This window comes from Cuculus canorus, chromosome 16 (assembly GCF_017976375.1).
Source record: "Cuculus canorus isolate bCucCan1 chromosome 16, bCucCan1.pri, whole genome shotgun sequence".
Taxonomy (NCBI): Eukaryota; Metazoa; Chordata; class Aves; order Cuculiformes; family Cuculidae; genus Cuculus; species Cuculus canorus.
The window spans coordinates 11,822,585-11,846,201 of NC_071416.1; the positions used below are offsets into that span (position 1 = coordinate 11,822,585).

The following is a 23,617-nucleotide window of genomic DNA, read 5'->3' on the forward strand; positions in this document are numbered from 1 at the left end:
GGCTACTGACATAAAAGCTAAGAGAATTCATTTGTCGTTCCAGACAACCACAAGATGTTGGTGACACCTGTAGAGTCATGCGACTGCATCCTGCAAGTACAATCTGCTTCATTCACGGACCCTAACGCACAGCCTCCCAAATCCACTTTATTCATTTTTCTAATCAGCGCACCAGTATGCTGGAGAAATACATAATGTCGTAAGAACAGATCTATACTGACAACCAAGGCCAACTGTATAATGCTCGTCTAAGTGGCAACGAGATTCATTAATTAGGTTGCTGCTTTAGAGTGTTGTTCCCCTGCAGCTATATTCTGCTCAAGGGTATTTTCAATAGTATTGAATAGACGAAGCAATTACTAAGCAAAATCCACTAACTGATGGCCAGTGTCAGATTCCTCAGGCCATGCTTTTAAAGGGTGTGTATATATTTACTTGAATGAGTGATTGAATTTAGAGAAAAAAGCAGAACAAACAAAAATCCCCAGTGAGACGGCTCATGTGTTCTTCACTTTTAGGGGTGTGATCTCTACAACAAAGCTTCCTGTTCTGCAGACACACTACCACAGACACAATTAAGATGTAGAAGGGCTAGCTACAGGATGCCTCGCTGCCTGATTGCACATGCAATTCAAGTTGTTTGCGATCTAAATGCACATACTTACTCTCTCAATTAATGGCAGGCAAAGAGCTTTATCTACAGTTATTTGCTCTCTTTACTGACAGCAGTATAAGCAACTTGTAAAAATAATAAAAGCCCGAGTCCAGCTGAGTGTTTCCTGTTCTGGTATTTGACTTACATGCTACTTACTGGTTTATTATCCCAGTAATGTCATTTTTATAAGATGACATATCCCTGAGCATTTAAGTTAAATAAACACAGCACAAACATTTTGGCTTTACTGTAAACATGAGGAAAGATTTTCTCCTTGTGAACTGTTGGGCTGGCTTTTTTCTCCCCCTTTCTGCTGCCTCAGTTACTGTGATGTTCAGACTGCGCCTCATTAAAGTTGGGAGAAAAAGATTTTTCAGGCAGGAGCATTATTTTGAAAGTTTAGAATATCTGTAATTCTAACTGATCTTCCACCTGGCATTGAATCTTCAAAGAATGTCAAAAAGTACCTTAAAAACTTGAGATGCATGACTGTATACAGAGAAGGAACAGATGCACCTCTATAATTTGCCCATAAATAAGTAAAAATGAAGCCATTAGCTATTCAGGGATACTTGCATGCAAGCAGGCAAACATCCTTTTTTTCCCTTTTCTTTTTCATTTGTTTTTTTTTTTTTGTTGGTTTTGTTTTGGTTTTTTTTAAACATCTGAGTCAGACTTTACAGGGTGCTGTTAAAAAGCTTTAAGCTCATGTGTGTGTTTTTAGAAACTTACTGTGCAGAAGTGCCATCTCGTAACTCCTATCCTTAAATAAAACTTTCAACCAGTGCCCTTGGCTTCCAAAGTCAGTGGGACCCATATATGGCAGTAAAACACGCATGCACAAAATACACAATTTCTTCTCCCAGAAATAGTGAAAGCTCAGTCTACAAGTGCTTCCTTTAAGGTCACAGCAAGTCAACTGCTGAAAAAAGTTAACATCATAAATTGAACTACTCTTGAAACCCAGCAGACACTTAGCTGAGTTCTCCTAGATTTCCCCACCCCTTGGCTTTTCGGTCTCTGGTTTTAGGCATGCCTTTGAGCAGAAGTGCATACCCTTCTCTAAGTATTCATCTAGCTGAGTAAAGAAAAGAAAGTGGAGAAAATCCATCCATTTGAAAGATATTTAACTAAAGCTTTTATTGGAGACAAGTTTCAAAAGACAGATCTAAAAGTCAAGTTTCAGTCAGACCAATACCACTTAAGAGTGGGCAATTCTGAAATTGCCTTTGTTTTCTCACAGATTAATAAACACATTCCTAAACTCTTACTTAGGACACCAGGCTCCTTCCCTCTTCTTCCAACTGATTTAGCTATTCATCTAAAGAGTAAACATGACCATTGGCACAGCAGAAATGGAGTTAAGGACATGAATTTAAAAAAATCCTTCACAATAACCTGCACAGAGAAGACACACAGTTTACGACTTGTGAATTCAGCTAAAGAAGCACAGGTTAGGAATTCACACAGTAGGAAATCCTTCAGACTAATGGGGTTTCCGTGCTTGATAAAAGTACTTCTGGGTAGGTGATCAGATGGGGTGTCATGCTGATGCTTTGTTCTTTTCAGTAGGCTGTGCCAGTTTCTGTAATGAGCCAGAACATCGACATTTGAATTACACGTCTATGAAATAATCCTTTCATTCCCTTATCTAGAAGGAGCAGAATGAAAAGAAACAAAGAAATCAGCTGGTTTCTGACTAAAGATTTCCAGTGCAAATTATTAAGCTGAGAAGGGAGTAAGATGTACATCAGTGGTTGACAGCACATGAGCTCTTGCACTGTACTATATTAGTTCCTGGTTATCTTGTGTCACAATTATGGCAGACTTAGAACTAACTGTTTTCCTAGGCTTTTTCCAGTCTTCCTTCAAGACCACTGGATGAGGCCACTGAAAGTTTTCCATGCTACAATACCAGCTATGCTGACCTCTGCAATGCCACACTGTCGGCTCAGGTTGTCTGTCCCTGTCTAAAGGCCACGTGTGTGTGACCGCTGCCTCCTACATGGCTCTAGATACAAGTTTGTCTCCTTCCTCTCTTACTACTTTCAGGAACTTATTCACAGACAATTGACCTTGAAGAGCCATCTCTCTCCATTATCCAAATGAGGGAACTGCCTTTCTTCTGTCTTACAGCCCTTTCTGAAAAATAACAACAGCAACCCAAATTAAAAAAAACCCCACTGAATCCGAAAAATCACACCGAAAATTTCTGGGCAGAATATCCTTATCACCCTGCTCTAAAGCAATGTCTAAATAGGAGACTGATCAAGTACCCGAAGGCATCTTCCATTTCTTTCATTAACCCCTGACTTCAAGATATCAGCTAGGAGTTTTTACCCCATCCATGGCCAGGAGCACACTATACTAAATGTTGTATAAACTCAGGTCAGGAAAACTGATCTCCATTTCAAAGACTATCTTTACGTAGAATGCAAATAAAGAGGCAGATACAGAGGAAGATAAGGGCACCAATATTAGTTAATATGCAGGCACATAAATATTAACAATATTTTTTTAAAATCTATTTATCTGAAGACATTCATTCCTTTTATTCATTTAATAAAAGCTAAGCCAATACTAAGTCATCGCACGTCTACCCAAAAGGGAACAGGCTGTCTAGTCTGAAATACATTCAGCAATGCTTTGCTACCACCTAGGTTATACAAAAATCCTCATGCAACAACAGAGAATATATCTCAAATCTGTATTTGAGGAAATAGTTACAAGCAGTATTCCCCTCCTTCTATAAGCTTTGATCAAGGAGACTTAAGAAATATGTTCTACCGCGCTTTGATTTCACTTGAGGGTTTTTTGTTGTTTAAAGTACGAATAAAGATGACAGGCAAATACTCTAATTAGCACAAATATCTTGTTTCTTGAAACTTCTGGCAATTTTTAAATGTCAGTTTCTCAGTATTATGATACTCCCCATTATCAACCCCAAATTAGCGTGGACCTTTCTTCTGCCACAAGGACAGTTTTCTCTTCCATTTACACAAGGACAGAAGACATACACGCCTGCATCATCCCACATGAAAGGCCCCTGCTGCTCCCAGAGCGAAAGGGCAGCAGGACCCTGGGATGCTCTCGCCTGCTGCACACATTCCACAGGGTCAATGGATTATATTTGGCTCAGGCACATCTGTTGGCAGTCACTCAAAGCCGATTTGCAAAGCTCAAAGGTCAAAGTGTATCTCATTTCACTTGGTAGCTCCCTCCAGCGACAAGTTCCTCTTCACCTGTTAGAAAACTACATCAGGGCTCTTACTCAGATTCAAGTATTTTGGTTCTCCATCAAACTCTCTTCTCCAGCAAGGACATACTATCACCAAGATGGACCATAAACAACCCCTGTGGAGCAGGACTTTATGACAAAAATTTCCTTACATTTGGCTACACATATGTCAAAATGAATCACAGCGAACTTTATTGATGTATAAAAGACATCGCCGCTGGAATGCTGTCAGCCTGAAGCATAAGGTGACAGAGCCCCCACAGCATCACACGCTTGGGATAACTGAAATCTGAAAATATTTCACAGACAGCTGAAATATCAATTTATATTTAAGGAATATATTGAATTACTACAGATCACACAAAGAGGGATGACTAGAGTAACACATATTTGTTGTCAGAATAATAGCTTAGCATTTGCTTAAAGGCCATCTAGTTTTAACCTGGATAAGTTGGAAAGATTATTCATCTAATGCCTTCTCTGAAAGACTGCAGGTTCAGTGCTAATAAGGGAATTTAATTACATGGACAAGCCTTGACAGAAATCCTTTTCCAATACATTTAGTATTGAAATAGATCTGAGTATTTCAAGATTTATAAAAGAAATCCACTATCTGAGTTAACATGGAAAAATATCTGAAAGTTTTGATCATCCAAGATGTAGGCTCTTGTTTTTCCTACTTCATCTGTGACACACATCGCATTATAATTACACACCGACTGCACAGATGAAACCCCTGTACCAAATGTATATGCTACAAAAATTGAGCAGAACTGATTTTGCCTTTGGCATTAGTAAATCTCAATGATTCCCTGGAAATCAGTCCAGGACTACAGACCATTCAGCAGCATCTCCGAGCAGGACACCAACCGCTTCTCCTTCCTACAGCAGCACCCAGTGCCCCACGAAGGAGAAGAGCTGCTGCGCACATGGGCACAGTACAAAGATGAAAAATAATCTCTTTCAGTATATTTACCACAGAGAAAGACATGCACACACATGAAATTAAAAAAAAAAAAAGCACAAAGGCTAGTACTTTCTAAAATTGTAGAAGGAACAAACCTGCCAGCAGGCTGATGAAACACTTGAGATAAAGTAGCATAATCAATAACAATGCTGCACCTTTAAAAATCAGCAAGTACAACGTGATCAATTCATATCTCAGTGAGGTAGCATAATAAAAATCTGCAGCTACAATAAGCTAATTTAATGATACTTTATCAAGCGCTCCATTTTCAACTACTGTCGTTCACGGCAGAATGAAGCCAGTGTAAAAATATGTCATGAGTCAATATGGCATTCTACTGAAGAGAAAAGACCCACATCATTAAAATCTTAACTAAGCCTTCATTAAATAAAATACACGAAATTAGCTCCTTCAAAAGAATTTAATTAGTCAACACATGCAGGTTAAAGTCACAATCTGCTATTGTGTTTTTTTAAGCCATTCATTTTCTTAAAGCTTTGTCCTAAGAAGGATATTTCTTTGTTTGTTATTATTTCTGCAATATAGTTAGAAATCACGGTTTCCTCTAGCAAAAGGACAAAGTATCCCTTGCGAACAGCAAGACGCATTTTCATTGCTACTGCTTGTAGAGGACTGCCTTGTTAACGCAATTTCAATCACTTTTTTGCATCTTCATTAAGTCAGAGATATGGTTCAGCTTTTCACAGAGAGAAACCTCAACAGCTGCACAGAAAGGAGGGACAACAGATTCTTAAGCAGAAAAAAGGAATTACCAGTTATCTAGCTTGAAATGAAACCTCTGGGAAGCCCCATCTGCAGCCTCAGTCATTACAAATCACAATAATTATGTGAGCTCTCAGCCCATATATAAAATTTCAATACCTATGAAGAGCTGCAATACTGCAATGTCCACAACACAAAAACATCGCCAGCTCATTTTGCGAAGCTTCAGGCTACTTGTAGCACTGAGAGAAGATGAATCAATAAAATGTTATCAGTAAAACAGTTTGATTCCTGCACAGTTAAGCACATGGCCACTTCTATATTTCAATCCCCTCAGGTCAATATAATTTTACACAGTTACCCAATTCTCAGCAGTGAAATGATACTGGTGAATGTTTCAGATATTCTAAAGCACTTATTTTTATATGAGGGATTAAAAAAAAAAAAATAATCACTCGTTTCCTATCTGGTTCAAAACCCTGGATCTTTAGCGCAGTCTTAAATGCTAACAGCTCCTTACCCCAGCTCTGGTACATTAAGTTACTTTGAACAGTTCACTAGGCCAAATCCTACGTGTCCTATTCACCCAGCGCTTAAATAGGAGTTTGGGAAGAAAAGCAAGTCAAACCTGGATTTGGCCTTTCATTTAAAGTAAATCTGAGACACGAAATAAGGTGTAATTTCTGCCTACTCAAGAAAATCAGCCCGTTTAAGCAAATTGAACTACTCACCAATCAATTCTGCAAGGTTACTCACCACAAGGACTGAAAAAACTGTAAATACTACTGACAAAGACTAACTGCATAGTTAATACAACATTTTTCCCCACATCCAGATAATTCTTCATGCATACTCCTAATTTCCAGCTTCCCACCTGGGTATGCAATACAATAATGCCTCAAGTTAATCACCTACTTCCAAAGAGCTGCACTTTTTGCATAAATAAGAGCAACAAGTAAACCTCCAAATCTGAGCGTGTAATAACCGTCACCTCTAAGGCATATACAGTGCTCCAGAGATGGGGAACACTCACAAGGAAGCTCTTTTTAGATACCAGTCCACAATCCCTAATTTCATTTGACAACATCCTAATGAAATAGTATAAACCTATTATTGGACGAGTCATGGGCACCGTGAAGTGAAAGGCAACTAACTGCAGCAAGACAGTATTGTAGTCCCAAGAAGACAAAAAAGTCAATTTTTTTTTTCATTTTGCTACCAACTGCATCTCATCCATTTCCGTCATTAACACAGACAACAGACAACAGAGAAATACCAGTCCACTCAAAGGCACACAGTACTTGTGGGGTTGGTTTTTTTAATAATGGAAGACTATTTATTCCTGATTTCAGTTCCTAGAAAAACTAAGGAACATTTCAATAACTATAATATCCGTAAAGCACCATCTACTCTCCTGCTGTACCTCTTCTCTACAGCTTAGTTTCCTCAAATACTTAAAGGACGTTGGAAATGCCTGAGGGGCAAAGACCCTGGGTATACACGGCCCAACTCCTTTGCCACAGTTCTCTTACTGGGAAACTACATTACTGCATTCCCAGCACTAAATTTTACTAGTTTAAAAATTAGAAGAAAAGGCCTAATCACAAAGAAACAAAGTACACATATTTATGAGAAGACAAAACTGAACTAACTCATTATTTCTTATGTTTCTTTACATCACAAATTTTCTTCTATATCTCCTGTACGAGATATATATACGAGATAGTTATATCTCAACTTTCTTCTGAACAAGTTTCATAATGCAAATCTCAGGCAGAAAAACTTAACTGATCTCTATGCTCTGCTTTCCTCCTAAATAATGAACCACACTATCACAGATACACACGAGAGGAAGAAGCCTGTCTATTTTACTAGAAGACTGAGCTCATGAAAATCCAACTGCATCAATCCTTCTTTTATTATTCTTTCAAACTTCCCAAATCAAATAACTTTCTTGAGCTTGGCTAGAGCCTTCTGAATAGCAATTCCACTGGGGAAAGAAGTTTTAGATTAACAGCACAATACATTTAGAAATCGATAGATAAACCCTTTGCTCGGCAGCACTACTCAACACTACGAGACTGAACTAGGTCTCAGAAAACAGAACAAATCACTCAAACAACTTTCCTAATCTGCCCACTTGTATTTTGGCATTGAAACCAGCAACATGAACTGCACCTTTCTATAACACTTAGGGGAATTTTTGTCTGAAAAATGTTCTGATTCAATAGTAATTTTTAATTGTAAAAGTACTTCCATCTTTGTACTAAAACCAGGAGGTTTTGCAGTGCTTTTTTCCCTTTCTTTAAACTACGGAGATAAAGTTGAAAAGCAATAAGGCAACTCAAAGATAACTGCATGTATGGGGTGCTCATCCTTCTGATATCATGCAAGCCCCTTAAAGGAAGAAAACAATGCAATTAGACACTCAGGCGATGGAGAAGAGATAGAGTGAAACTCTAAACCTATTGTGAAAATTCTTTAAGCCTGGTCTCAACGTCCATTGAACACCTGGCTCGGGCAGGATCGGCTTCAACTGTTCCCTATGCTGGAAGCAGGATAGCTTTTATTTTTAAATCCATTTGACCTTTTCTCCCCTCATTAACAGTTTTGCTTTCTCCATTCATCAGAATCCATTTTGGATCGATCATGAACATGGGAAGGGAGAGAGTAAATTGGAGCAACATCCATAATGGCTCAAAGAAATTTTGCTGGAGAGCACAGCAGAGCTTGCTACGCTTTTCAAACACACAAAGCTGGTAGTTGTCAGTGAACAGAAAATGTGTTTTCTCCTCTATCCATGTGTCTTTTATCACAGTCACAAACTTCCCACCTCTCAGCGCTGTAGGATGTGAACAAGACACAGCTCACCACCAAGAACATCCCACTGCCTCACCCTCTTGGGTCAATTCCAAACCCACTCAGACTAGGCAAGAAATGTCCATACACCGAGACACAAAAGGAAATGGATTTCCCAAGATTTGGGTAAGTCCCCCAAACTCCAGCAGGACACCTCACTGCTGCTCCTGTTGTGTTATATCCATTAAAAGCTTACATTCATTACTTACTATCCTGTAATTCTGTAAGGCAAATTTAAAGAAACGTTGCCACGACAAACACACAGAGTGGAGTTTTCATACTAACCTGATCCCCATGGCATCCCTTCCTTCAATTAACAGAATCCCATTTTATTATATCTCAACTGGACAATCAAAATATTTCCAGTACTGCTGGCATTAGCCTCATAAAGAGCCGGATCACCGAATCTCACAATCCTTTGCAGCGAAGCAGAAGAGCTTTGCGCACAGCCGGACCTCGCAGATGCCATGGGCTAGGATACCACGTTATAAGGCTGTAAAACTATGGCCTGTGGCTCCAGTCCAGCCTGCAGAGTAATTTAATCTAGCTCACAAAGAGATCAGGAAAATGGCCTCTGCTGTGCTGAATCAGCAGTGCTGGAAGCCGTGCCACCCTCTATCAGCTACTGAGAGCGCTCTTTGTCTGCAATGCCAACTCCGCGTAGAGCAACCATTGGGCAGAACAAAAGACCAGCAGGAATATTATGTGCCAGATTTTCAGTAGATGTAAGTCAGAATAGTTCTAATGACTTCGGGAGTTGCACTGATTTACATCATTTCGGGATTATAAGGATTTACATCCACTGAAGTTTCACTTCTCTTTTTTTTGTCTTTTAATTAAAAGAATGGTGTAGACTTGGCAGCAGTATGTCTTCAACAGACTAAGATTTGGGAGGGATCTTGAAAAACTTCTGTAAAGCTCAGGGAAAGGCAATAAGCTATTTTAGTTTAAAAAGATATGGTGGCTAAATTAAAATTCACAAGATGCATATAAATTCTGATCTATACATGAGTAATACACACGAGCACATACTTTCACTCTTCACAGTGGAGCTCCCTAAATATAACAATGGCAAAAGAACAGCAATAAACGAAAACTTTGTTCATTCAATCTGGTTATACATCATGAAAAACTATCAGCACAGATGTTATCCCTATTTATGAGTCATGACTAGGGCCAAAACAAATGCCATGTATTACTTCATTTCATTTTTTTCTCCTAACTGCAACTGCCAAAAAAATGACTGTCATGGGGATTAGGAAAAAACATGACTGGAAAAAGCAGAGGGTCCTGCTTGTCAGGAAGCCAACTGGGACAAAGTTTGGTCTGCTCCGATTTCCAAATAAACTCATAACTACTACATGACGTCTCTGTGACCTCAGAACAGTTTCCATTGCTTATCTGTTCACCTCTCAAAGAAAGCTCCATAATAAAATAAAATAAAATAAAAAGAGCTCTTTGCCCAAGACAGAGCGTGCCTAATACTGCCCTCAAATGTGCACTTATCTCATTTGTTTCCCACAGTTGACCATGATGGGGAAAGAACAGAAGGAAAGCGAGAATCGTTCTGGTGCTTGAGATCCTTAAATGTGCGACAGATTTAGGCTTTAAGACTGAAAGCGAGCAGAACCTGGAGGCATGGCCGTGTGAAAAACGATGTGCAGCTGCTCTTCACACTATTCCCGTGGCACAGTGACCCACTCCCAAGCTGGCCGAGCCTTCACAAACAGTTCAAAATAACATACTCATAAATAAACAGGACACTGTTTACTGGTGCAATTCGCCTGAAGGGTTACACAAGCACTTAGAAATAAACCATTTCACCCAGTGAAAGAAAAGCTTAAGCCAAAATGCCTCTATGTTTGAGAAATGCACCCTCTCTCCATCATATCTTTTTCAGTCCTCGCCTCTGAACAGGTCAGTGTTAAATTTACTTCCAGTGAGTCCGATTTATAAGTGTTCTTCAAAGGCTTCTGCAATTTTAGGAGTATTAAACTTTATACCTCCTAAGCTATTTATTAGCTGGGGAAGTACTTAATTGACATTCACCAGATATTAACTTTTTTTTGAGCGTGTGTTACTGATTTTCACATATAACCTTGAGCTTCTTTTAAAAAAAAAAAAATTCTTTTTCTTCTTTTCCCCCTCCTCCCTCTTTCAGGACAGCTGTCCTAAGAACAGCAGGTTTCCTGGTGTGTGCATCCCCTATCAATCGTTCTTGGAGGCACAGGCACATATATTGCAACCAGAGACTATCCACAAGGGACCTCAATGCAGATGAAAGGTTGAAAAAACTCACTGTTAAAAAACTGTGACAGAAATTTTTATCTTCTCTTTATGTCTCCATAATACAGATTACTTCTGGAGTTGTCCAGATACAACATTGAACCACATCCCAGCACTTTCATGAATGTACCCAAGTCTCCTGGCACTAAGCATGCAACATCTCTTCTTCTCACCCACCCCATTCTAATTTTCTAATTTTATTTTCCTGAAGCAACCCCATTCCACAGATGCTAACCTCTCCCTCTTAGAGTTCCTTTGGCAAAGATACTACTGCCGCATTAACAGAACTTTGCTTCGTCATCATGTCTTCCCAGGCAATGAAACCTGCTATATTATTATAAAGGTAAAGCCAGCTGTGCCACTATTGCTCAGTTCTGCTGCTATTTAAAAGGATACAGCCAACATTATGCCTCAATTCACAGTAGAAAGGGAAAATAAAACTTTGTTTTATTGAAAATACTAGGAAAATTCATTCCAGTAAAATGCATTGTCTGCACTGAGCTTTGCCAAAACACCTCAGTTAATTCACCACTTGCAGAAACTCCCTCATAGACTCATGCTATGGGTATTCAGTGATCAGTATGGGATTAAACCTCTGTTTTGTGTGTAACACAAACTAACATTTCTAACTGCTCACGGCCCTACACAACTGTTCTACGTGGGCTTCTTCTAGCCAGGAGATATCAAAACCATCCAGTAGGATTAGAGAAGCTTGCTTGTTAACAGGTAGTGCAACCAGCCTTTTAACTTGCAATTTCCCTTAGATCTCAAACTCCAGGCAAACAAAAAAATAACCTCTTTCAGTAAACTTCGCACAGAGATAATCAATGTGCTATTCAGTTATTTGAACAAGCATTTAGAGTTTAACGATCTAGAGATCATTAAACTTCTCCCGATGAAGGTTTCTTCTTGTAGTTCAAACACAGTATAGGGAAATCTTTGGGTGCAATCCAAACATTTCTGATAGTTGCCATCCTTGAAGAAGATTTCACCACACCAAATCTTACCATGACCTACAGCTTTTCCTTTGTCCAAGCAACTGTACACATTTCTTTTTTCATCTTCAACCTGTCCCTTCTCTCCATAGTAAAGGAAAAAACTAGCAACATGAAAAACGCATTTTTTTTTAAAATGTCATTTACCCACATTTCTTTACCCTGTACAGAAGACCAAAAGGCAAAAGAAGATATTTAATGAATTGAAAAGCATGCAGAAGCCCAGGAAAAGATAAGTAAATCAAAGAATAATTAACTCAAATAATTTAGGCACAAAATAAAAATATTTAAAGCTTCTAGAGATGAGCAAAACAGTTGCCTTTCAGGTATAATTGTGTAAACCTTCTGTTTTTAAGGGAGCTAAGCAACCAGCCAGCAATAATTAGGCTCCTGAAAGACAAGTAGCAAGGCATACAGGACCTGAAACGATGACTTTTTCTCATTCCCCAGGGAAGCACTTTCACTGGGAGGGAAATACTCTATAAATAATTTTCCATCTGGAAACCCACCAGCCCTACTCTCTTTTTCAACACCCCTGAAGTGAGATGCTCCAGAATCAGATCTTATCAGCAGAGGGAGTCTCTTCCTCTAACACAGAGCTCAGCATGCATCTGGCTTTCCTCAGTTACCAAAACACACAGGCATGACGGGCAAAATTAAACAGATACGCTAAAAAGAAAAATATTTAAGTACGGGCTAGGCCTTCTAATAAGCTCTATGAATAATACAGATATGATAAAAACAAGCAGCGTGATACCTGTCTTGAGCAGAGCAAACATCTTGCCCTCAACACAAGTTCAGACAGATCAAAGGATGAGAAACGGGACACAGCAAAGGTCAGAATGTCAAACCATCACAACAGAGAAAACACAAACTGAATCAAAGAGACCATACCCCACATACAGGTAAAACATTCTGGTTTACAACTTTAGCTTTAAGTTAATCCTGGTTTTTTAGCCTATGTTGGGATGAGTAACAGCTTTTTCAACAAAAGTGTCCTTTACTGAGCAGATCTCACAGAGCCTTGTGGGAAGCCAGCCTGAAAAGCATGGCCTGTAGCCTGGAAACAGCCCTCTGGGGCTGGAAAGCACCTCAGCTGGGGCATTTAAAAACCCTAGAAATTCAGTATCCAACACTGGACAAAGAATTGAAGCAGTCCTTCCCCTCCAACAGGCTTTTAGTTAACTTTAATGAATGAGTCGCAGGCTTTTGATCTGGAATGTTTCTAGGTGATTAAAATTCGAAGATCCCAATTTTTGTAACTCATAAAAGCCAGGAAAAGTACTGACAAATGGAGACGTTTATTTGGACTTGTGCTCCTACAGATCCCAGATATAGAACTTCAGGACAGAAAAAAACCCTCAGATTACAAGCTGCTATTTTAATTTTATTTCAATAGTTTTACCCAGCGTGTAAATTTCAATGGTTCATGGTCAAAGCAGAAGGCTCTATCACATGGGCTCTGCGACAGTCTGTTCTGAACTGGTTTTGTTCAATACTTTTATTAACAGGACAGATAAAGGAACGCAGCATATGTTTGTTACATCTGCAAATGATACAAAAGTAGGATGCCACTGCAACTCTGCTGGAGGTCAAGATTAGAATTCAAAACAATTCTAACAGGTCTGATCAGACCAATGGAAAAAAAACATGTAACTTAACAGAAGAAGAACAAGGTAACCCATTAATTCAGCAGGATTAATCAACGACACATACAGAAAATGACTGGGTAGGTAGCAGTTCTTCCAAACACGACGTGGGATGTTACACTGCATCACAAGCTGAACATGAGTCAACAGTATCATACTGTTAAGGAAAGAAAAAAAAGCAATCATCACATTAGATAAATCAAACGGAGTATTGCCTGCAAAAGAGGCAAAATAATCCTCCTTGTCTGTTCAGCACTGCGAGACTTGGCTGGCATACAGTTCAACTTGGGGCACCAAGCTTTAGCTAAGATAAGGGCTCGGAGTGGGGAGCCCAGGCACGACACATGAAGGGTCACAAATGAGTGGTTCAGCCTATGGAAGATAAAAGTAATATTTTTCAACCATGTTGGTAAAAAAAAAAAACCCAAACAAACAACAATTCTCTGTGTCTATGACAAATAAGACAAATAGCAACAGGTTTAAATTGCATCAAGAGAGCTTCAGCTTCAACAAAAAGAAGGAAAGGAAAGGGAAGCAATATAATATATTGGCCAGGGTCCCTACAACTGGAGCTTCAAGATTGCAGCAGGGACAAACCTATTAGAGAGGAGCTGCTCATGCCTCGAGGAAGGTTTGTGCGTTAGACATCCTCTTAAGTTGCTCCAGCTCTGTTTTCCTATGAGTCTACCAAACATCAACGAACAGATGGTAACAAGCACAAGCTGGTCCAGGTAATATCAAACACAGCTCGCAGTGAAATCACTGAGACTGCCCAAAAAATTGTATGGCCAGAAGCAACTACAGGGTAGAGATCAAACACTCGGGATTGATTTCTAGAGTTATCTATTACTCATCACTCTGACTGTACTGGTAACAAAGAGGTTATTCAATTTGGTGCTTTACACTAGTCCTGGTTTGCACTTTTAAAGGTGCAACCATTTCTTTATTTTCCAACACATTCACAAAGCTCATTTCCTGATGTTTTTACTTTGTATACCAATAATCCCAACACGCTTTTCCTGCTACATGGTGAACTAACAAACATTTGTTTCACTGACCTGCGTTTTACACAAACCAACAGAGCAAGCCGATACACAGCTTTGTATGGAACAATTCGTGCAATTCTGACTATTTATCTTCATATAATTGCTATATTCATAATCATTTCAAAGACAATTTTGTTTAATAAGAATTAAAAGACAAACTCAGTATAACAAAATTTTAGACTAAAAGTAATTTTTGTGACTAATCTATGAACTGCTACAAAATTGTGATTTATAATAGGCATAATAATAGCCTTAATGATTGCAGTGCTTCCGGGTATCAATGAAACAGAGAGATTGGCTCATTTCAAAGCAGAAAGGGCATTTTTTTCCTCCTTTCTCCTTCATGGGTGGCCCATACATACCTTCGGGGTCCTTGGAGGAGCTTCCAACATCCCCACTGTGCGTTCCACATAGTGGCTGCTATTACCATGCTAATGTTAATAGTCTGTAGCGTATGCGACCCCCCTGAGCAGCAGCTACTGCACAGCAGAACTATCAGTGCTGAATTACTGCCACTGGCTCTCTGTTACAAAATGCTGGCAAGTGGTGAGGAACAGTGGCAGGAAAGTAGCGAGGGCAACGCAAAAAATAATTAAAATTTTGTATTGGAAGGGAGCAGAAAGCAGCGATCTAAACAGGTTGGCAAAGAGAGGTGCTGGAGCCCGAGGTCATGAGGCACAGGGCAGCAAAAGCAGCTGAAAGTTGCTGTTTCCAATGTGAGTGCAGCCCATATGCCAGAACATTTGCCACTTCTCTCTCCCTCTGTGCAACTGCGATTCAAAATTAATAAATAAATTAGAGACAATGAATATAGGCAAGAAAAATCATAAAGCCTGTGGCAAAGAGAAATCTTGTTCAACCCAACTATTTTTTATATTGCAGAAAACTCGCTTGGGAAAGATTCTGCTGAAAGAAGTGAAGCAGCCAGCACTAATGACAAATATTTTGGGAAAACAGAAACTCCGTATGCTCATCTCTAATTCTACTAAAAATAAAGAGGAAACGAAGAGCTTTTTGAATTTGAGCATAACATTTCCTTACGCCAGGAGACAAACTATGCCTAAGCTAAGCCTGGACATTAATGGAAGCAAACAGCAGAACGCTGGTCCCCGGTGTTTCAATTATTCTCTCTTTAGAGGTTATGCTCCTAAGAAGTTAGAGGAACACAATTTCCCTGCAAGGATCCTTTTTGCAGGCTGTTGAAATGTTTTTATTTAAAGCTATTTGATGTGTATTTGCAGAAAAGCTCAGTTCATCACTCAACCTTTTCATATATAAACCCGTAAAGTATTTCAGAGGACCACAGTGCGGTGGAGGCTGCTGGCACCTCTGCAGAGCCTCTTGTCCAAGCCCCTGCTTGCGCCAGCCAGAGGGGCTCCACAACTGCAGCCACGTGGGTCCTGAGGATCTCCCAAAATGAAGACTGCACAACCTATCTGAGCAACCTCCTGCAGTGTCTGATAACCCTCACACTGAACGTTTCTTCCTGCATTTCAGTTCATGCCCATTTCCTCTCGCCCTTACTCCTCCTTCCAGTGAGGAACACCTGGCTCCAGCCTCTCTCCGCCTTCCCATGAGATATTTACACACGATGATGAAGCCCTTGCAGCTTCTCTTCTCCAGGCTAAACAATCCCAGCTCTTTCAGCCTCTCCTTTCAGAAATACTAATAAATAAATATTTAACCAAAATATCAAACCAAATATATCACTGTGTACTGAAATGGGTCTGCAGTCACTGGCACAGATTCATCTCAAAACCCTCCTCAATGCATTTGAAACTGGAGTTCCCAGAGGCAAACACTGGTCTTTATTTTTCAAATACTGCTTTCTGGTCTTAGTTCTTACTACCTCCATTTGCCTAAAATTAAAAAAGTAGGTTTTATAGAGGAATGGCAGTAATTCTGACTATACCAGTAACCTCAAATTGAACAGAAACTCCCTTATTTCCCCGTTACTCAAATCCATTCTATGAAAAAACATTAAGAAGGAGACTTCCAATGAAATCCCATCCTCTGTAGTTTTAATCTTTTCTTGCCTTTCAAATAAGACTTTTAAGTATTATCTACATTACTAAAATATTCTATGAGCTATGCACATGGCCCACGCTACTGTCGAACTAAGTGCTTCACCAGCTTTAGTTTGCAATGAAATAAACCACCTCTAAAAAAATTACACTCATTTCCAGGGTAGAAATTAAGGCAGAAGGAGGCTTGCACATAAATATCAATGAAATTGGGTGATGAGAACCAGTATTAGGTCAATGAAAACTAAGCAATTCACTGCTAGAATAAATAATTTTCATTACCCACGTGCGAAAAAGATTTTTTCAGAATGCTTTCAGCATCTGCTCTGTAAGATCAGAGCTCATGAGCTCTGTCAGCGACCGTCAGTTTCTGAACACAGAAGTGACTTTAAAATTAACATTTTCTAACCTTAACAGATCCAACACTATGGGCTTGGAGTTCGAAACAGCAGGTATTTCACAATAAATAAGAAACTGATACTGTTCCAAACATGCCTTATTTCCTAAAAGCCTAAGCATAACTAAAGAAATTAATAAATTATTCACCAGAAATTGTTGTTTCATTTTCTTAATATCTTTTTTTAGAGTGCCTAATTTGAAGCAGTGCAATTCTTTAACAAATTCCTGGGGGAAAAAAAAAATAAAAAAAGAAGCTTCAAGTCTGTTGTTGGAGAAGCAGATTTATTCAGATAAAAATCAGTTAGCTGCCCAGAATGCAGAAAAAAGTAATTTTACTTGGGTTTGAGGAATTTGGTTCAAAGCTCTAATCTAGAAAGCAATATATACAGTTATTAAACAGCGTAAGGGGATTAACTCTACAGAGCGTTATTGACTACTCCGGTCTCATTAACTGCAATTTTATTTAGATAAAAATGTCATCTTAAACATCATTTTTGTGTTAGAAGTTAGATCTGAAGAATAACATTAAAAATAAATATGCATCAGCAGTTCCCCAACCCACAGCAGCTCCTTCTGGGGTCTCCCCTGGAACTCACGATTGAAATTACGTTTTTGATTTGCAACATGCCCATCAAGAGAAACTGCTTTTAAAAGAAGTTGTCCTGTGGAACGGGAGAAGTGTTTTCTGAGAGGCAGCTTCACTGGAGCACGTACAAGCTTAACATAGAAGCTGATGTCTGTCGGCCTCTTTTTCCTCCAAGAAAGGAACGAAGAAAGGTTAGGGAAAGAGTTCTGGGTTCCCAGCGGGCTTTCGTCTACTTTCAGATTTTATTAGGGAACTGTGAAGCTAATTATGTGTACGATAACTTCAGTAACTGCTTTTCATGCAGAATCACAGACCACAAAATAATGAAAGCATGAATGGAAAAATCTCCCTGTCTTTTAAACTCAGAGTAGCTCAGAGGAGGCACTGGATATCTCAGCAGGCTGCAGCAGAGCTTACGTACTACTACAAGGACCGAGCAACCCTCAAGAGGTGCTCAAATACCCCACCAAACACCAGAACAAATCCCAGCATTTCTAATGGTTTTTGCTTCCAAAAAAAAAAAAACCACCTGTACAACCCACCAAAAAGCACTCAGCAGATGGAGGCAGGGCTAGGTTCACAGGCAGCACCGCAGGAACCCTGCCTGCATATTCGGGATGGAGCATCTTTCCAAGTATGCTTCAGAGGCAGACCTGGACCTGCAGAAGCCTTTAGGAACCAAGATACTACCAAAATTGACAGCAGAAAGGTATCTATGTATTTTTGGGATTCTAGATCTTGGGAAGCCAGATGTATAGACAGGCAGAATGTCCCAGAGCCAATTCACATATTGGGGCTACACAGTGCTGCAGATACACACTCCGTTGCTCAGCTACTGTAACTCCAGGGGAGACTCCTTACCTCTGGGGAACGAGCAAAGCTATTGGTATTCCTCCCAGAAGGTTTGTCTCATGCTTTCACAGGGGCCAAACTCCATGTATGCAGTAGTAGCTTATGGCTGTATGACTACTGTCAAGTAGAGCTGGTAATACATTTCATTAACACACTCCATATTCAATATTGAATATTACTGCAACACCAATATAGTTACCTTGAAAAAGTGGTACAGTTTATATCCCTACAATCACTGCTACATGAATGACTAGTAACCAGACTCAAACACAGTTTGCAAAGGCTTGCTTGGGTTCTACCTCCCACCCACCCTTCTTTTTTATTTTAATTTAATTTTTGCTTCTACACTACTCCACAAAGATTTGGAGCAGTGGGATTTTTTTTGCCTCTCTGTTCTAGACTCTCTAAACAGCATTCACAGCCTTCCTAAGTTCTACTATTGGAAGTGATGAGTGCTGAAGAGGATGGGGGTTTTGAAACCTCAGCAGTAAGAACAAAAGCTTTCACCGTAAAGAACATCCCACCTCTAAAAAATTTACAAGATGGCCCCACACTTAATTTTTTGTGAAAAAGCAGGTATTTCAGTAAAGTTTTTAAGTATTTTGTTTGTTTTAGCCAAAAATAACGCCACTAAAAATTTTAGTGCAGAAGCAATTACATTTTTATACGTTTGCATGAATCTTAGAATGGTTTGGGTTGCAGGGGACATTTAAAGCTCATCCAGTCCACTCCCCCTGCAGTGAACAGAGACATCTTCAACCAGATATGTTGCTCAAAGCCTCATCCAAGCTGACCTTGAATGTTTACAGAGATCGGACATCTACCACCTCTCTGGGTAACCTGTGCCACTGTTTCACCACCCTTATCATATGCATAGGGAAGAATGTATGTATATGTTCTACGTATGTATAAACCTATGCTCTTTTAGTTTAAAACCATTACCCCTTGTCCTATCGCAACAAGCCCTGCTAAAAAGTTTATCCCCATCCCGATGAAGCTCGGCTACCTTTGGCTTCATACACTTGCTTAAAGCAGAACACATTGGCATAGTTTATTCATCTTCCTGTACAAAAATAAACTGCTTCCACGTGCTTCTACCCAAGCGTAACTGCCTACACAAAAGGAGTTTTCCTGCTACATTGGTATAGGCTCTATTTAGGATGGGCAACAGAAACAATGAATCACTGCAGATGAAGAGATACACAAAAGAAAAACAAAACAAAAAAGGGGCTCTACATCTCAAATGCTCATATTGTCTGCGGGTTGTAGGGAAAGCTATGAGTTGTTCCATTTAGCAGTAATTCTAAGAGGTGACCTGCTACAACTGTGATGGTACTAGGCTGGAAAAATGGTGCATTTAACACTGTGATGTCAGTCCACCCACTACCAGTTGCCACGGTCTCACAGTATGCCCATAAAACATGAACTACCAATCGAGAAAAATGTCTTTTTTTTTTTAATTACAGTCTTCAAAAACTTTACAAAAACAGAAGGAGCATAAACGCATTATCAAGAGTATGAGCCCCCCCTTAGATCATATTGCACACCACTGCTACCGTCCTACTCGTTTCTCTCCTTCCCCAAGAGGCCTCCAGTCATCACCACCCCATATGCCTGAGTCAGTACTCAAAGATCAGATCCCCGGAATCAGTCCTGAACTGTCTTCAGTGCAATACTGCAAGTCATCGCTCCCCACTCCACAGGACCAACGTTCTCACCATTTTAAGGTAACATTAATAATTAACAAAGAGAAAGAGATATCCATGCTGTAATTGTCATCCGACACACTGCAGCTTTGAGATTTTTTTTCCTTAGGCTGAAGAAAATAGTTAACAGTCCTATTTTAAACAGTATCACATATCAGTGATCAAGACTAAGTTTGTTATCCTGCAAACAAAAACAAACAAAAAATATAACACATTACACCACAATAATTTCTGTTAAAGAGATGCAGGGACTACATTTCTGAGGATGACACTGGCTCCACAAATCTCTACAGCTAATATCCCATCATCAGGGTACAACGTTGGCAGTGATGTGCAACATGTGATATTTGTGGCACTACTGGGGAAAACTATATTAAGTCTAATAAATATGAAATTTTTAGAATGCAAATGCTTTTCTTTTTTTTCAGTTTTCATAAAACAAAATGCCGTGACATTTCTCCCATCCATTTATCATAAACAAGTTAATTACTGTGTAACAAATAGCTTCTACTAGAATCTTTATGTTTTGAGGATGTCAGAGCGCTGACTCAGGCAAATAAGATGAACCACAAAGCAGTGGTTAATAGCTTATGGCATACTTATAATAAAACAATGGCTCTGTAAAAGCTCCCATTGTCAAATTAAGGCTAAACTATTTCCATTGGAATAAGTCAACTAGAAGCAGTCATTATCCATTTAACTTGATTCAAACCTAGAATACTATAAGCACTTTCATTTTGATACATTCATAACACTGCATACATTTGAGAGCTGGATATTATAAAGCTTAAAAGGAAAACGCCGGATTTATTGCCACACAGCTTGTCCTCAAACCATGTAACATCTAAACTTCCCCATGCTGGCTGAAGTTCACGACTATGTTAAGGTCTATGTCCTACCCAATTTCTGATTACAAACCTTTAGAAAGTATAAACTGTCCCAACACTCCTCACATCTCCCTCCTAAGGAGAAAGTAAGGATTATGCAGCAGAAAGACTTGAGGTTTGCTCACTGAAATCTCCTGAGAGAGATCTGAACTACACAGACACTCTTCTGCCCCCAGTTCCATGAAGCAGTGATAGGTGAATTCCTACCTACTTTTTTCAGGCAAGCAGTCCCACTTGGCCTGAAGATGAATTACTGAATGCTGATGAATATGATGGTGGTAGCTGGCAGCTAAGCTTTGCGTGGTAAGATGGTGTGAAACAGTACATATGTCAATCTATCAAACATGATAATGTAAGCAATCTGAACCCATTTTTGGTCTGAACTATTGTACAATACTTCACCCAGATGGAAGAAAGAGATAAACATTTTATGCTTCAGACATATCAAGTGTTAGGAAGTAAAATTAAACCCAAACTGGAAAACTACCAATTTTACATGCTAGAGTATATATAAAGAATAACAAAAGCATGAAGAACAATTTTATGCAGCAGATTTTCTCCCCCATTATTGTACAAATTAATTAGATATATTTGTTCCCTATGATAAACAGGCGCATGTATTTGACCGTAGATTAAAAGGTGTAAAGATGATAGCTTGCTTAGTAGCAAACACAGCATTTGCACTTTCCTCTTTCTCCTTCACTTGACAAAATAGTTAAATCGCATAACTCAGGACAATGTTATCAGGGCATGAATCTTACAAGTGATGTATGCATACGTAACATTCTGAGGGCCACTTCAACCCTAAATCAGCGGCAGGTTTGCCATGACCAATGTAGAACTGGCCCCTGAAGGATAAAACCAAATAGAAATATACTTTCATTCAAATCAACCTGACAGCCTATCTAAATACAATTTCATGTTCAAAAATTATCAGTTGCGATTGAAAGTAAGTGATAGCCACTACACTGTCTTCAAAGTCACTGCCAGCCAACTCCTCTACACAGACCTTCTACTCTGTCCCTATTGCCCACCTACATCAAGCACTAAACTGCAAGGAAACTTCCTCCAAGCATATACCAGTGGTATGACTTTCTATAGTATTTGTAGGACACTGTTTACTGAATAATTTCCAGAGTTAAAAAGCATGACATTTACTTGGTTTGCAGAGTGAGCTGTAAAGCCTTACAGTGTACAAGTGTCAAAACTTTCTATTAAATACATAAACAATTGTTGCTTGGTCTCTTCATGTGTTGCTACATTATGTCAAATGGCTATTTGGTTATCTTTCAATCCAAAAATAAACTCCCCGACCACTCATTGATGCCAGGCCAGTCAAGAGAATTCCTGAACAGCAAAACCAAGGCAACTGGGCTCAGAAACAAAACTGATTGCCAACTCATGCAGAGAAAAAATGTCCAGCCCTGGATTCTGCTGAAGCCAGAAAGAATACTGACAACTCTCCTTCTCTTTGGAGAAAAATCAAAGCAATGGAGCAGGTGTTCGCTCTGGAGGAAGACAGAAATTCCAGCCTTCAGGCAGAGATGTGCATGTGACTAAATGTACTCCGGAGAAAGTAGCAAAGGGTTTATAAATCCTCAAGTGAAGCATCAAGCCCCGATGCGCTCCCCAACTTCCACAACGTGCTACGTTTTTAGAATGGCTGTAACATCCCCTAATGGTTAGAGATTTAACTCAAAGGGGGTGCTGGGAGGGGTTGGATTTTGATCTTCAAAAACTCTCTTGGGATAAAGCAATGATTTTCTGCATCATGCAAATATAAAGTTTAACTATTTTTAACTTGAAAGGGAGACAGATCAATACATAGGATAATCTATTGTTATTTGGATTACGAAGGCGTCTCAGAATTTACAAGCACAAAAGTGGTTATAATCCTGCAATTACTATAAAGCTAATTGGTAGTTTCTTTTTGCCTGTGTTTTCATGTTGTCAGTGGGGCAGTAAGGAAAATGAATGCCACATTTGTGAACAGAATGTCTGTAGGCTTGTTTACCACATTTCCAACAACAACGTCTGCTTTATCATGCATTTCAAAGCAGAGATAATTTAAGGAGCTTTGAATTTCATACATAAAAATACTTTCTAAAATATCAAATGTAGAATTCCTTCAGACGGGGTGGGAGTGGGAGACTTAAAAGTGGAGTGATGACCTCGCATACTATATGCAAACAATCCACCTGAAGCAGACAGCACGCGGACTTTGAATGATTCATCTGTATTCAAAACTGTGCTCAGGTAAACCACTTAGTGTTTCATCCTCCTACGAACATAATTCTGCAGACAATTTCACCAGCAAAACCAGCATCTTTAAGCCTCCTTTCACCTCCTGAAAATACAGTTATTGCAGCACCTATTAAGCCTTTTATTCCACTTACCTTTCAGTAACTTCTGCCCTTCCATGATGTTTTGGGAGACGAATGCTGTGTAGTCTTCTTCTGAAAAGCCAGGCTTGCATGTGGGTCTAACTGTAAGATCCCCATCGCGTGCCTGCAAAAACAAACCCAGGAAAACACACACCATGACTTTTGTCATTTGGGAAAGCGTTTTGCGCTTAATGCCTAGGTGTTGAGGCAGAGGCAAACCTGAAGAGTAAAGCAGCGTGCAAGTAAAAGCCGCTTGTGCTGAAGTGCCTGTCTGTTGGAATGGATCCATACTGTAGCAGCAAAAATAAAATGGGCAAGAAAATAGTTGCCCGACTACAATAGAGAGCATTGATGTAGGAAG

The 23,617-nt window shown here is 39.4% G+C and overlaps 1 protein-coding gene across 3 annotated transcripts in view; it reads right to left on the reverse strand.

Annotated features, from left to right (window-relative positions):
* The window catches only part of CDH4 (cadherin 4), a 447,572-nt gene that overhangs the window by 421,715 nt on the left and 2,240 nt on the right, over window positions 1-23,617 (reverse strand). For 2 of the 3 annotated variants that reach the window (XM_054081611.1, XM_054081614.1), the window contains exon 2: window positions 23,269-23,380. In XM_054081611.1, coding sequence (XP_053937586.1) covers window positions 23,269-23,380 — 112 coding nt within the window. Of the gene's footprint in view, window positions 1-23,268; window positions 23,381-23,617 lie in introns of those variants that run through there. The other variant, XM_054081612.1, reaches the window with a different exon arrangement.